This window comes from Mixophyes fleayi, chromosome 3 (genome assembly GCF_038048845.1).
Source record: "Mixophyes fleayi isolate aMixFle1 chromosome 3, aMixFle1.hap1, whole genome shotgun sequence".
NCBI lineage: Eukaryota > Metazoa > Chordata > Amphibia > Anura > Limnodynastidae > Mixophyes > Mixophyes fleayi.
This window is the reverse complement of record NC_134404.1, coordinates 104,108,534-104,121,789: the sequence shown is the minus strand read 5'-3', so window position 1 is coordinate 104,121,789 and position 13,256 is coordinate 104,108,534. Positions and strand designations below refer to the sequence as shown.

Sequence of the window (13,256 nt, the reverse complement as noted above, 5' to 3'; positions counted from 1 at the left end):
CACATTAAATCATGTCTGTAATGACTTTCTTTTATATTACTATACAGTTGTCTACCCCGCTCGCTGTCCTGTCTCAATATTTACATGCTGTACTTGTTCACATTTTCAGGAGCATTGGAACTGAGAATGCTGGATGGTTTAGCTGATTTGCTTTAGCTCATTGTATAATTTAACACATGTGTAGAATTCCTAGAACCTTTGGTCAATACAGTAATTTGTTTTTGTTCTGTTCAATGCTTCTCACTGAAGATGTGTTTGGAGTGTGGAGAAAATTACTGTGCTGCATGTTTTGCTAAAATTCACCAGAAGGGGGCATTGAAGCTACACAGAACTCAACCTATTCAGGTACTAAACTTACACTCTAAATAAACTCAATTTCTACAATCACTTTTGTTGTTTAAAATGATTTTTCTATGATTTTAATATGACCACTGGATTATGTAAATGTAGTTGTTTTGCTGTATTTTATAGAGTTATTCTAATTAAAACATTAGTATTGGGTTTTTTTTCTCCCTTTAGTCATTTTGCAAGATTTGGAATTGTTTATATGACATTTGATCATGTATGCATTTTTACACGAGCTACTGATGTAATAAATCATTATGCATGTTGCAAAATAACCCGAGGAGTCTGTATCGTAAGTTATGCAAAAGCCGCATTAGGTAATCGGATATAATGTTCGTGGTATTTGCTTGTAAATGAATAATCAGGTGACATACAAGCTGTCACCTGTAAATAAACTAGATCCAGTTAATGCATCAGCCCATATACAGTTATTAAAAGCAACACCATTTATCTAAATATTTTATGTTTATATTGGAATTAAAATTATTAATTACATGAAACGTCATCTTCTATTAGCTTCATCTCCTCTGTAGGGAACTGCAGCTGCTCCTAACAGGGACCTTATATCATTATGCATTGGTAGCGCTTGACTAACAGTGAATTATTGCTCTAGTCCATAATTATAATGTGTATCAAATATGGCTTGCCCTTCTTCGGTGTTGTCTTTGCATTAGTAATGCCTGCGCAAACTTTGATTTTGCCATTTCTTCTAGCCGAACATGACATATATAACTGTGACTCCTCATTAAGAGGAATATTGTGCGGTTCTAAAATTAATTTTAAGCCGTCGCCAACGCACAGTGGAAGTAGCCATTTTGTGGGCTGGATTAATATTTAGCCTATGGAGTCACTAGGAACCAGTGACATCACTGAGGCATAAAGCGATCAGTATGCTTCAGGCCTTGGTTGGGTGAATATTTTCAAGTGAAGGGATAGTCTGCATTCTCATGAATATTGTCTGTGGCCACTACATGATTGCCTCCACTGTGTATACACAGCAGGTAAACTCTAATAGGTATTATGTTCTATGTGTTAATCATAAAATGACTGTGTCCACTGTGTGTGTAGGTGAAAGATCCATTTCAATGCAATATACACCTTACTTACAGTCTGTCAGCATGGTTCATTGACAGTAGTACATACGGATATAGGTCATACATTGCACATTATTATGCATAGGAATATTAGATGCTGTTATAGTTGCTCTGTAAGTAAAATTGCAAATAATCTACAGGTATGTGATCTATTAACTTTGGTTTCCCACATTTGTCTGTACTATAGAGCGCCAGGCCTCAAATCTACTAAAACACATTGACACATAATCCGTATCTTTCTCCACACAGTTGCATGCCTTCTCCTTCTCATTACATTGTTTACCAGAGCTCCTCATAATAAGGGTAGGAGAAAATGTGTGGTGCTCAGGTCTGTGTATATGTCAAAGTAACCAGACAGCAGCAGTAATTACTGTATGGTAGGTTTCTGCATAAGATATCCTAAACTTGTTTATATTCCAGTGAATAGTACATTCACTGTCCACAGTATTGTAGAAAGCATAGAATAACTCTCAGGCCTGGGAATGCCCTTGTTTTACTCAAAAAAAAAGAAAGAAAATAAGTAATGTCCTTTTAATGTCCTGTCACACAGATGACATTGTTTGCTGCAGGCTAATTTACTGGTCAAGCAGTTGTAGTCACAGTTGGCCATAGTAAATATGTTAATGGTTTACCTTGGCTTACTGTACACTGTACAGCGAACAAGCGTTTATCAATTGCGATGGAAGAAAGACTGTTTCACTGTCAGTATAGGAAAGAGTTCTTTACTGTAAGATCATAGGAAAGAGTTCTTTACTGTAAGCTGTGTAATTCCGTACCACATGAGAAGGTGAAGGCTATTTGACTAATTGGATGGCTTCCTTAGAATTGGTAACTGTAGCTACAAGTAGTAGAGGAATAAATGTGGGTGATTGATCCAAGTCATTTATAGGAATGTCACTTTGGGGTCAGGAAGAATTTTTCCTCACTTTGAAGCTAAATTGGCAACTTTGGGTTTTGTATTACCTTGTGGATATCACAATTAGAATTCATGTTGATTGAGCTTGATGTGTGTCGTTTTGCAAACATATTAACAATGTAATTATGCAAAACAGATTACGTAAGTATTTCTCTTTTTATATTGCTATATTTACATTCATATTCAAAACATCTATGTCAGTTCCTTTTCAGCTGTTTGACCCTATAAACTGTACCAACGTCTTCTAGTCTATATCTCTTACACTGTAATCCCATCTCCTAGAAAACACTCTTGTTCCTTCTGGTCATTTATAGTGCACTGGCTCTTTTTTTTAATTTCTTCACAAGCTACAAGGTCTACAAGGTCTGTTATTTGCACTCTCCAGTAATTGGGACACTTCACCAGAGATCATATAGGAAAGCATGTCAAAATTGTAGCAGGGATTGCATGTTCGGATAGGAGGAACAGGACAAATTGAGATTGTGGGCAGCACGGTGGCTAAGTGATTAGTACTTCTGCCTCACAGCACTGGGGTCATGAGTTCAATTCCCAACCATGGCCTTATCTGTGTGGAGTTTGTATGTTCTCCCGGTGTTTGCGTGGGTTTCTTCCGGGTGCTCCGGTTTCCTCCCACATTCCAAAAATATACTGGTAGGATAATTGGCTGCGATCAAATTGCCCCTAGTCTGTGTGTCTCTCTATGTGTGTGTTAGGGAATTTAGACTGTAAGCTCCAATGGGGCAGGGACTGATGTGAGTGAGTTCTCTGTACAGAGCTGGTGAAATTAGTGGCGCTATATAAATAGCTGATGATGATGACACATTAGTAACATTAGTAGATGCACTCTATTTGATGACCACATGCAAAACGAAGATTTTGTTTAGTGTGTGATGAGTGTAAATGAGGCAAATGAGGGCATGGTGGTGGGAGGTGGGCATTTTCTGGGACATCCCCTAGCTTTACCGTTTTCCGCAGGACTTTGTTTTTTTTTTCAAACCCAAAGATGATGGAAAACAGACCTTGAGCTATACTTTCAAAAGGATGCCTTTTACACCCTCCAGATGCACTTTTCACTACAAAGCACTTTTATAGGTGCATTTCTACCATTTAAAAAGTTTTCAATGTACAATAGCAGCTCATTTTATAAAGACAGTCTCAAAGTCCCCTCACAGTTTTGGAAGCCTAAACCAAGCAGTATTTTAAAAGAAAATCAAAAAAGTTGAAATGAATAAAAGAGCAGGTCTTTGAAGGGACATTGTGGCAGGTACCATCACGTGCAGATCTAGCTTTACCCGCAAGCCATCAAAAGTTCATGCAGAGTGTTTTCACAGAGGCTAAAGGGAATGTGGATGTGCTCTGTGGTATGTACAAAGCTGACCAATGCATATTATTTATTATAGACTGGATACAGCTGTGTATGTTCTGGGCCAGAGAAAGCAGCCTGTGAGCTGATTCTATGACACAGTGTCCTGAGCTGTCCTCTTCAGCCTGGAAAATTCGGGGTTTTGCTGTACTGGCTGGAGGGGTTCCTAACAACAGGCTGCAGAGAGATTTTCAAATGTCATTAATTATCCCGAACCTGACTGATCCAGCTACTCAGCCTGACCACCTAGCATCCAGATCTCTGTCAGTGTTCACTGTACACGTATATCTGTATTCTACAGGCCTCCATTAGCACAGTTTTACAATGACCACATACACGGTCATATATGGTTTTCATATCACCGCATTTACAATCCATCAACATCTGAACCTGGTGACATGCTGCGATTTGCAGCCAATTCGGTCTAAAATGGCCTAATTGGATGTCCAAATTCCAGTGTGTATAAGAATCTTATGTAGATCCAGACCTAGCTTTAGAGGAAAACCACAAAGGCTTTCAAGGTGGCATTGGTAACTGCAGCTGGAACAATGCAAAAGTAAAGCTGGGTGCACACTACAGAATTTTCCACCAACTTTTTATGCCAATCGTTTTTACATCTGATTGATGGTCCGATCGCTCGGTCCATGGACTGCATACACACTAACCTCGTTTTAGACGATAAAGGGAAAAGTGTCCGTCCCGTTAGCGACTTTTTACAGCCATGTTGTTGTGAGCAATGATTTTAATTTCGTACACACTGAAGCAACATCGGTCGGATCGGTCGGAAATTTATACACACTACACAATGAAAAGGAGATTGGAACGAAAATATTAAATGGTACGACCAACCAAATGAGGCGACAATCGTCCATTTGGGCAGACTTTCGACCATCGTGTCACTACACACACTGACCCGACTTTCGAACGAGCGGTCCTATGTCGGCTGGTTGAGCCGATTATTGGACAAAAACTCTGTAGTGTGTACCCAGATTAAGTATTATTTGCACTGTGCTTGTCTCCAGACCATTGGAGACATCTACATAGGTGATTGATGTTCAGTGATGATGTACCAGTAATTGGCATCATTAGTGGTGTTTGTCAGGTCTGGTCTCTGGCTCTGTCTACACAGTGTGCATGAGTGAGCTGGTTCCCATCATCCTTCACCACTCATTAAGAGATCTGTCAGCTCTGCTGAATGTTTTTTAAGCAGTCACTATACTTTGTTGTAGTCATTCATGTTGCAAATAAAATTAAAGATGTGGTACAAGGCCTAAGGTGACACAAGAGGTACATCTCATCCCCAGTATGTCTGTGGCTGGTGACTTCTGCTTAATGACCTTTGTGCAAAATCCAGTGAAGGCGACCAGACAGATAAAAAATAAAAATACATCCCGTTAACATTTTTCTTTACAGGATTTGGAAACACGTGAAATAAACCTCAACGTAGCATTGAGCATTGATTTAGGTTTAGTTTCCCTTTAATTTATTGCTGAATTTTCTGTGTCGGAATTTTCTGAACTCTAGAAGCATCATAACCAGTATCTGTAGAGAAGGCAAAGCCTTTCACTAGATAACTGTACATATAATGCATAGGAGTTGCAAAATGATAATGTCAGACTAATCCAAGACGCATTGCTGCTATTAACCATTCATATGAGCATATAAAGAATTCCAATCCATTTAATTAAAGTGTCGAGATCCAAGTAGCCGCAATATATAGCAAGTGATATATAGAAGGAAAAGTGTTTCTTATTCTAATGAATGGATTAAAAAAATAAATTTAGAGTCAATTGCATTCTTTTAAAATTGTTCTAATTAAACTAAGAAAAGTTAATCCAGAGTGAGTCTTAAAGGAGCTTTGCAGTTAATATGCTGGTTTAATTCTTAGATTTAGCTAAATCCTAAACTGATTCTGGTATGATGTTAAAATACTCTTGCAGTGTTTCATTTATATTGCTTTTTCATGTGCATGACCCAGTTGAAGATGATTGCCATTGCTAACACTTAGGAAACTTATTTTCATGATATAAAGAAATTGCTTGCTGCTGCTGCTGTCAAATTACCTAATTGAAACCTTGTGGAAAACAGGCTGTAATGGTGCAATTTATCTAAAAATAGCCATTTAAGCGATCAAACTTTTAATTCCAATGTGATATGAAGATGAGTATTTCATCGATAAAGAATATCCTTTTAAATACTTTCTTACAAGCTGTATATCTTCCTTTGGAGTAGTCAGCAGTAAACTTCTTTATTTTGTATGAATAACATGCAAAACGCCTTTTCTAGAGAAGTGTGTAATAGAGTTCCAAGGATCAGCAAGTGCATTGCATTGTAAGCAGAGTCCACCTTGCAAAGCTGCGGGTCCTTACTATAAGCTGGTTACATAAGAATAGTCAAGTGTGTCACTGGGCAAAACACGTTTCACTGTGTTAGAAAGTGCAGTCACACTATATTTCCTATAGTCAAATATAGAGATGTAAGAAAAGCTACAGCACAGGTTTATTGGAAGCGTAACTACAAGGATAAGTTATTTGTTTCATCGTTTTTAAAATATAGGACATAAAATATTGGTGCTGTATATTACTTTATTCCAATACAGTCTGGCTGATCAACGTTGAAATAAATAGATTATATTTTGGATTAATGAAGTAGACATTTTGGGATTGTTATACTTTAAAAGATATTTGAAATATATGTATTTTTTTTACTGTACTAGGTGGAGCATGACACTTGAAAGTTAAGTCAGTTGCTGATGTGACACAAATGGTTGTGATGCACGTGGGATAACAGAAGTAGTGATCATAATATAAACCATCTTTATTTTTGTCATTTTCCATCACATCTGGGGTTTCCAAGTTTGGCAAAAGTGAAAACCAAGCTCAGTACCAAGAAGGTTGTAAACAGTGAACTTTGCCTTCATCCCACTATAATTCCCACCACACGATGAATAGTGAGAAGGATGTTTCCCCCCCGTTTCACCAGAATTGTGAGAAGGTCTCTATCCAAAATTTGGTTATCTCTCCCTGTGAATACAGCAGAAAGTGAAGACTAAGCTATAATGCGTGCAGTTACTTACATGAAATTATATATGAGATATGTTCTATGAGATTCACAACCCCAGGTGTTACGGCTCACGCCCCAGCTATCAGCTCCTAGAACCGCTTCAGAGGTCTTCACCTATAGGAACCGCTTTTCCCCTAGAGCTAGATGCGCTCACAGGTACTCTGATGCACCCAGGTCTTGTACTCTAGTAGTAGGAGCTGATACCTGAGAACGTAGCACAGGTAAATACGCAGAGGTGGAGTGATTATTCCAGCAGAGGTTTTGAGGGTGTCAGCAAAACGATAATGCCAAGGTCCAGGCCGGGGTCAAACAGGTCACAGGCAATACGGCAGCGTCAGTATCCGAGCAAAGGGTCAGGGTCACAGGCAATACGGCAGCGTCAGAATCCAGGCAATAGGTCAAGGGTCACAAGCAATCAATCAAATTCAGTATCCAGGCAATAGGTCGCCAACAATAATCAGGATCCAAATGATAATCAGGGAGCAGGGTCACAGCAGGGTAGTAAGCAGAGTAGCAGGGACTATAACCGGCAGGGGAGGATTGCCCCCCCCTGCCTTATAAATGTGCACTGGCCAATGGAAGGAGACTGGGGGCAGGTCCTGCATTTAGCCACCTGGCTGTAGTTAAATTAGCGCGCGTGCCCGGCTACCCTGGATGCCGAGACGCGGCGCTGCACCTCAATAGCGTCCCGACCGTTGCCTTGGCAACGGCCGGGGTAAGTCGGAAGTGACGTCCCGGTCGTCATGACGATGGCCGGGACACTGGGAGACAGAGGGGAGCGAGTCGTGGCTGTGCCCAGAGCCGCCGTGGCTCGTAACACCAGGGTAAGTACTCACGAGCGGATTTATAGCCATCCTTGGAATAGTATGTGTTACCCTGGCTTGCATTCAGTGTACACAGCATGGAGCTGACTCCACACTCTAGATGGAAAAATGCAGCAAGCAATATCCATGGTCCGTCCAGTACTGCAATCCTCATCACTACTCTTTCACTCTGTGATCACTTTCCTTGGCATGGCTTCTAGCTGTTTTCTTTCTCAAGTGGAATCTGGATGTAAGAAGCATTCATGGTCCATGGAATAAGTGTCAGTGTACACCTGACAACACTGTTACCATAGTGACTACATTTGTTTAATCTGAATTCTCCAATAAAATCCTAGTTTCACAGGGGCTACTTTTTAAGCTAACAAAATCTAATTGTGTCCAGTTACAAAGTAGCCTTATATTTGAACCTTATGCATGTGGATTAATGTAATATGGTTGCATCATTTCCTATAGATAATATGGTGCCTCAAATACCCAATCATAAATGAACATGACATCATTGCAACTAATTTACATAAGTTGAAATGTTTCTCTTTTATTATTGCACTGTAAAACATTCTATTTTAATTGAATAAAAATAATTCAACCAACCAGTTCTGTAATTTTAAAACATTGACCTAGCAGTCTCATCATATTGCACACACAATAGGGCTACACACTTTCTGTGAATGAAATTTTGTAACCCAACTGAAAGTTCTTAAATGTGAAGGCTTCATTGATATCACTCATCATAATGAGAATAATCTTGCAAACAATGATACTACTTTGTTGCCGGGTTGTCTCACCAATAAAATTGATTCTACACATGTCCATGACTCATCAGCTGCTCACTGTAAATCTGTTGAAGCAGAACAAGTCTCATGCTGCCCCACTGAAGCTTCTCTGCATAAGCTGGTTAGGAAAATAGAACATGACGAGATTCAGAAATTTTCTGGTCTGTTTAACGCTGCATCAACAGTAGCAAAACATGACTAAAGTTTCATGGATTTTGTAACTGTTGTCAAAGAACAGACATAACAAGACCTTAATCTTGGTTCAAATTATGTACAGTCCCATGGTATATAGGATTTTGTGTACACTTGAAAATCTCAATTGTCTGGTCCCTGTTGATGCTAACAAACATACAAGCAAAGCTGTGCTTACTTATTAATTGCCATTTATGCCAAAATGGGTTCTCTTTATTCACAAAACATCTGCAATTATGCTTTTAAAGCAGCAATCCCACATAGAAGATTTATTTTTTCTTCTTTAACTTGAAAGCTACTTTTAGCATGCATCTCAAACATTTACTTAGCTATCTTCTTACAAATCATATCCTCCTTTCAAAAGCTCCCTGTTTGGCAAACAAAAATGGCTGCCAGACACAGCCAGTCTGCTACATAGATACAGGCTCACTGCTCTTAGCATGTCATGTGATGGCAAAATGGGTGGGGTGTTGAGGAAATCACAGTGCAGATAGAGCTCAGAGGGGTGTTCCAAAGCCTCTCTGCTCTCTACATCATGTGCCCTGTGACTGTGGTTGCCATGGGAGCCCAGAATCTTAAATCATTAATAGCAGCCTGAAGAAAAAAGCCAAGGGAAAATAGTAAATACTAACATTCTTCTTATAGCCTGCCACATTAAAATATGTTCAGAAATGGTATTGATGCTTTAAGATGTTGATTCTGAATTGATCATTAATTCCTTATTCGACACCTGAGAATTAAAAACAGTCTTTCATCAAGGAATCTGTACTTTTGTTTCCTATTTAATAGATTTTAGTTACTATTTTCTGCTGTTTTTCTTGCTGCCTTAACTTATGGTTAGCTTTATCTTAAGCAGAAATTTGTCTTGTTTAGTATGGACATGAATGTCTTAAGAAGCAGTTGCTTATGTAAAACAACACATTTAATTTATACCTGCATGCCATATAAAAGAGTATTTTAAATGAAGCAACTCATGCTTTAGTTTTTAAACTTAATTGAACTGCAACTGCCAACACATGCTTACTGCCATAAGATTTAAATATGTCAAAAATCCAATGTAGTCATGCATTGCATTCCAATTTAAGCATAACTTTGACTTAACAGTCTTTTATACTGTGGTTTCAAAAGATAAATGTACTCCAAGCTGTAGAAGAGACTATTGCCGAAGAAAAGGAACAATTCTGCCGTCTTCAGTAGTTTCCTTAAGTACACTTCTTCTGTGGCAATTTGCATATTTTTTAAATAACCGGCTAAGTACAGACAATTCAACAAGAAATTTAACATGCATAGAAAGTAGTGCAACAGTGAAATGTCCATTGGAAATATCTGCACAACATACTGGGAGTCAGTGGGTTGCTAATTTCATGCATTTATGTCAGCAGTGAAATTGTTTAGTAATTCAGTTTACTTCTAATATTTCATATTTCCAGGGGAAATCTCAAGATGGCAAATTGGATGTTTCACATGCTTTCAGAAAAGAAGTGCATATTGATGAGTCAAGTGAGAAACTTGGTAAAGACAAAGAGATTAATGGCAATATGGCCTCAACTGGTGTTGTCTCCTTTACTGAGAAGCATAGCGCCAGTGGAGAGGTGAGTGATTGGTCATCTTGTTGTAGGCAAGCCAGCCATAAAATACACATTTATTTTATGCTAAAAAAATAGGACCTGCTTTTGCGTTAGGAGCAAAGCAAAGAAAATAAGCAAATTTGCATATTGCCAAAATCATGTTTCATTGGAGGGGGAGTTAAATTTAAAATGTGAGGACAGATTTATAGTTGGGGAAGGGCATGTCCTAGATCAACTTTAATTTCAGTGTAAAAATAAAGCTACCAAGTATTTGTGTGCTAGATGAAAAAACAGCCAGTATTTTCCTTGTGTGAAAAAAACCTCTATTTGTACCCCTTGCATTGTACCATGGTTTTTCCAGGTGCAAAGTTGCCCCTTTTCTTTGCATAGTGTATAATATAATAACATTAACAGACAACTAAACCACAATGCATTAAGGTGTATAGCATGGGGGCTTAGTGGTTAGTACTTCTGCCTCACAGCACTGGGGTCATGAGTTCGATTCCTAACCATGGCCTTATCTGTGGGGAGTTTGTATGTTCTCCTTGTGTTTGCATGGGTTTCCTCCCACACTCTAAACATAGCTAATGGTGAAGGTGAATGAAAAATATTGTTTATTCTTATCCTACATTTCCACTGCAGTTTCCGAAAAGTAAAGTGGAAATCAGCACATAAGCTACAAACAGCTAAAGCCACATCTGTAGTGTGCTATTAAGTAAAGACCATACAAAACAATATAGAACAAAAGCCTTAAATTACATAGCACATTAAGACAGCTTTCTGTGACATCTGTACTGAGCAATTCTGTTTTCTTGGAGACCTGCTCGTCAGTCACACAAGCTCTGGCTTTGCACTGCTGTGAGATAGAGAAGCACCAGCTATTAAAGCTCTTTTCTTAGGGGTCAATTTACAAAGATGCGCTGAGCCATGAAAACTAGAGAAAACAGCTGTTTTCTCTGGGGAATGGTCATTGCATCAATCTTCAGATCGCTCCTGCATTAACCTACTTTTTGTTGGTTACCGAGGTCTCCATAGAATTCTATGGGTCTGTGATGTTTGTGATTTAGCACGAAAAGCATTTCTTTTCACTGCAAACTAGCACCATCTCAGGAAGGTGTTGGTGTACCTGTTCCTATGGGGTCCAGTGAAGCCGGAAAGGCTCTGCTTGATCCCCCACAGGGCCAGGTTCTTAAGTTCACGTTAGCCGTTCATGCGCATTTCATTTGTAATATTCTCTGGCAACGTTAGACTGCCAGTGAAGATAAAAATATTTTGTAAAAAGGGAGGGTCTTCGCTGGGGCTCCCAGAGCTGTCCCGGCATAGTAAATACCTGTGATACAACATGTTGCCATACATAATGTTACATATCACAGTGTAGTGAGCACAAATAGTAAATGTATCAAGCTGAGAGTTTTCCGGCGGGTTTGAAAAACCAATCACATTCTAGCTATCTTTTATTTAGTACATTCTACAAAATGATAGCTAGAATCTGATTGGTTGCTATAGACAACATCTCCACTTTTCAAACCTGCCACTGACTTACTGAATGAATATGCAATCCTTTTAACAACAATTTTATGTAGGCCTTTTCTGTTCAGCCTATTTACATAAAAAAAATCAGAATAAAGAACATTATTACACCATTTTCTTTGTTCTCAGAATATAAGGGGCACCACCCATTTAAGAGAGCTCAACATTACACTCTCAGTTATGAGGCTGAAATTGCAAAACTGACTGAAGCCATTTATAATTTCACAAGTTATGTGCTACATTCATGGAGTTTTTTAAAATATACATTTTCTTTCATTTTTGTCTTTAGTTCCACTTTAATCCACTATGTTATATAAGTAAACTACTATTATTTATTTTAATGCAGAAATTCATAAAATTAAAATGTGTACATTACAATACATATGAAACGCCTCCTAGGATGCTCTCTTTGTTTGTTATATACTGGCATATATTACTATTATATAACTATTATACTAGTATTATACTTTTCTGCCAAGCTCAATTAGGATCTTTTGTGGTCTCATATGGAATCCTGAGACATGTATATTTGTTTCCTACATTTAGTATATATCGCCCAAAATTGTATAGAACACAGACAGTATGATGACACGTTTAGGCTTCCATAAATAGACATGGTATCCCAAAATGTCTCACACTATGGTGGTCTCTACTGAGATTTGTTGACATATATTCTGAATCCCTTTTCTCACCACCCAGAATATAAATGATTATCTCAGGTCCCAAACATGGGCGAGGAAATGTGTGGTAGTTTATATCACCAGCTCAGTACCTGGAGTATCAGGTACTGTATTGGCAAATACATGAATCTTCTCAAACCTCTGCAGAAGTCAACATAGCGGGGAGCCTTGAGTAACGGCAAGAACAAATATTATTTATTATTATAATTATTATTAAGATTTATTTATATAGCACCAGCATACATCAGAGCATTACAATAATGCTATATAAGTAATTGTTTCTGGTACCAGAAAAGAGTATTGTCTGTATAAGATTGTGAGGCATTTCACAATACTATTTCTGAGGAGCCTCAAGTGCGAGGGACTTTTTTGTTTTATATATTAAATGTAACACATAGACACAGTTTATTCAAGATAGCATACAAGACACTTAAAGCAACAATCAGAAGTAGATACAATAGTCAAATATGCCTTGAATTACTTCAGAAGTTTTGTAATCTCATTGTATATAGTAGGAGTTTTTTAACATGTATTTCTAATTATCAATTAGTAGTGTATCCCTGTGTTAAATAAATAATTTGTAAATGTTTAGTGGCCCCTTTTGGGTTTATGTAAAATGACCATAATATACTTTAATTTACAAAGTATCTGAAAACTTTTTAACAGGCTTTTATCTCAGAGCCAAGAAAGCCATATGTGCCTCAGACTACTAGGTCACTACTGCATGGAACCTTTAATGAAGAGGAATCTGCAAAATATTTTAGTGATGCTTTATTGGAATGGAGAAATGGAGCCAGTTACAAACCACAGCATCTCCTAGAGACTGAAGCAGGTAATACAAGGTTTAACATTTCTGGCAGTATATGTGCATTTTAGGATTTTTGTCCATTTTTTGATCTTCATATATT

General features: G+C 38.1%; 1 protein-coding gene across 3 annotated transcripts in view; it reads left to right on the top strand.

Annotated features, from left to right (window-relative positions):
* Positions 1 to 13,256, top strand: part of ZBBX (zinc finger B-box domain containing) — a 144,274-nt gene that overhangs the window by 26,087 nt on the left and 104,931 nt on the right. For all 3 annotated transcript variants that reach the window (XM_075202080.1, XM_075202082.1, XM_075202081.1), the window contains exons 7-9: positions 250 to 345; positions 10,001 to 10,162; positions 13,015 to 13,180. In XM_075202080.1, the coding sequence (XP_075058181.1) occupies positions 250 to 345; positions 10,001 to 10,162; positions 13,015 to 13,180 (424 nt within the window). The remainder of the gene's footprint in view (positions 1 to 249; positions 346 to 10,000; positions 10,163 to 13,014; positions 13,181 to 13,256) is intronic.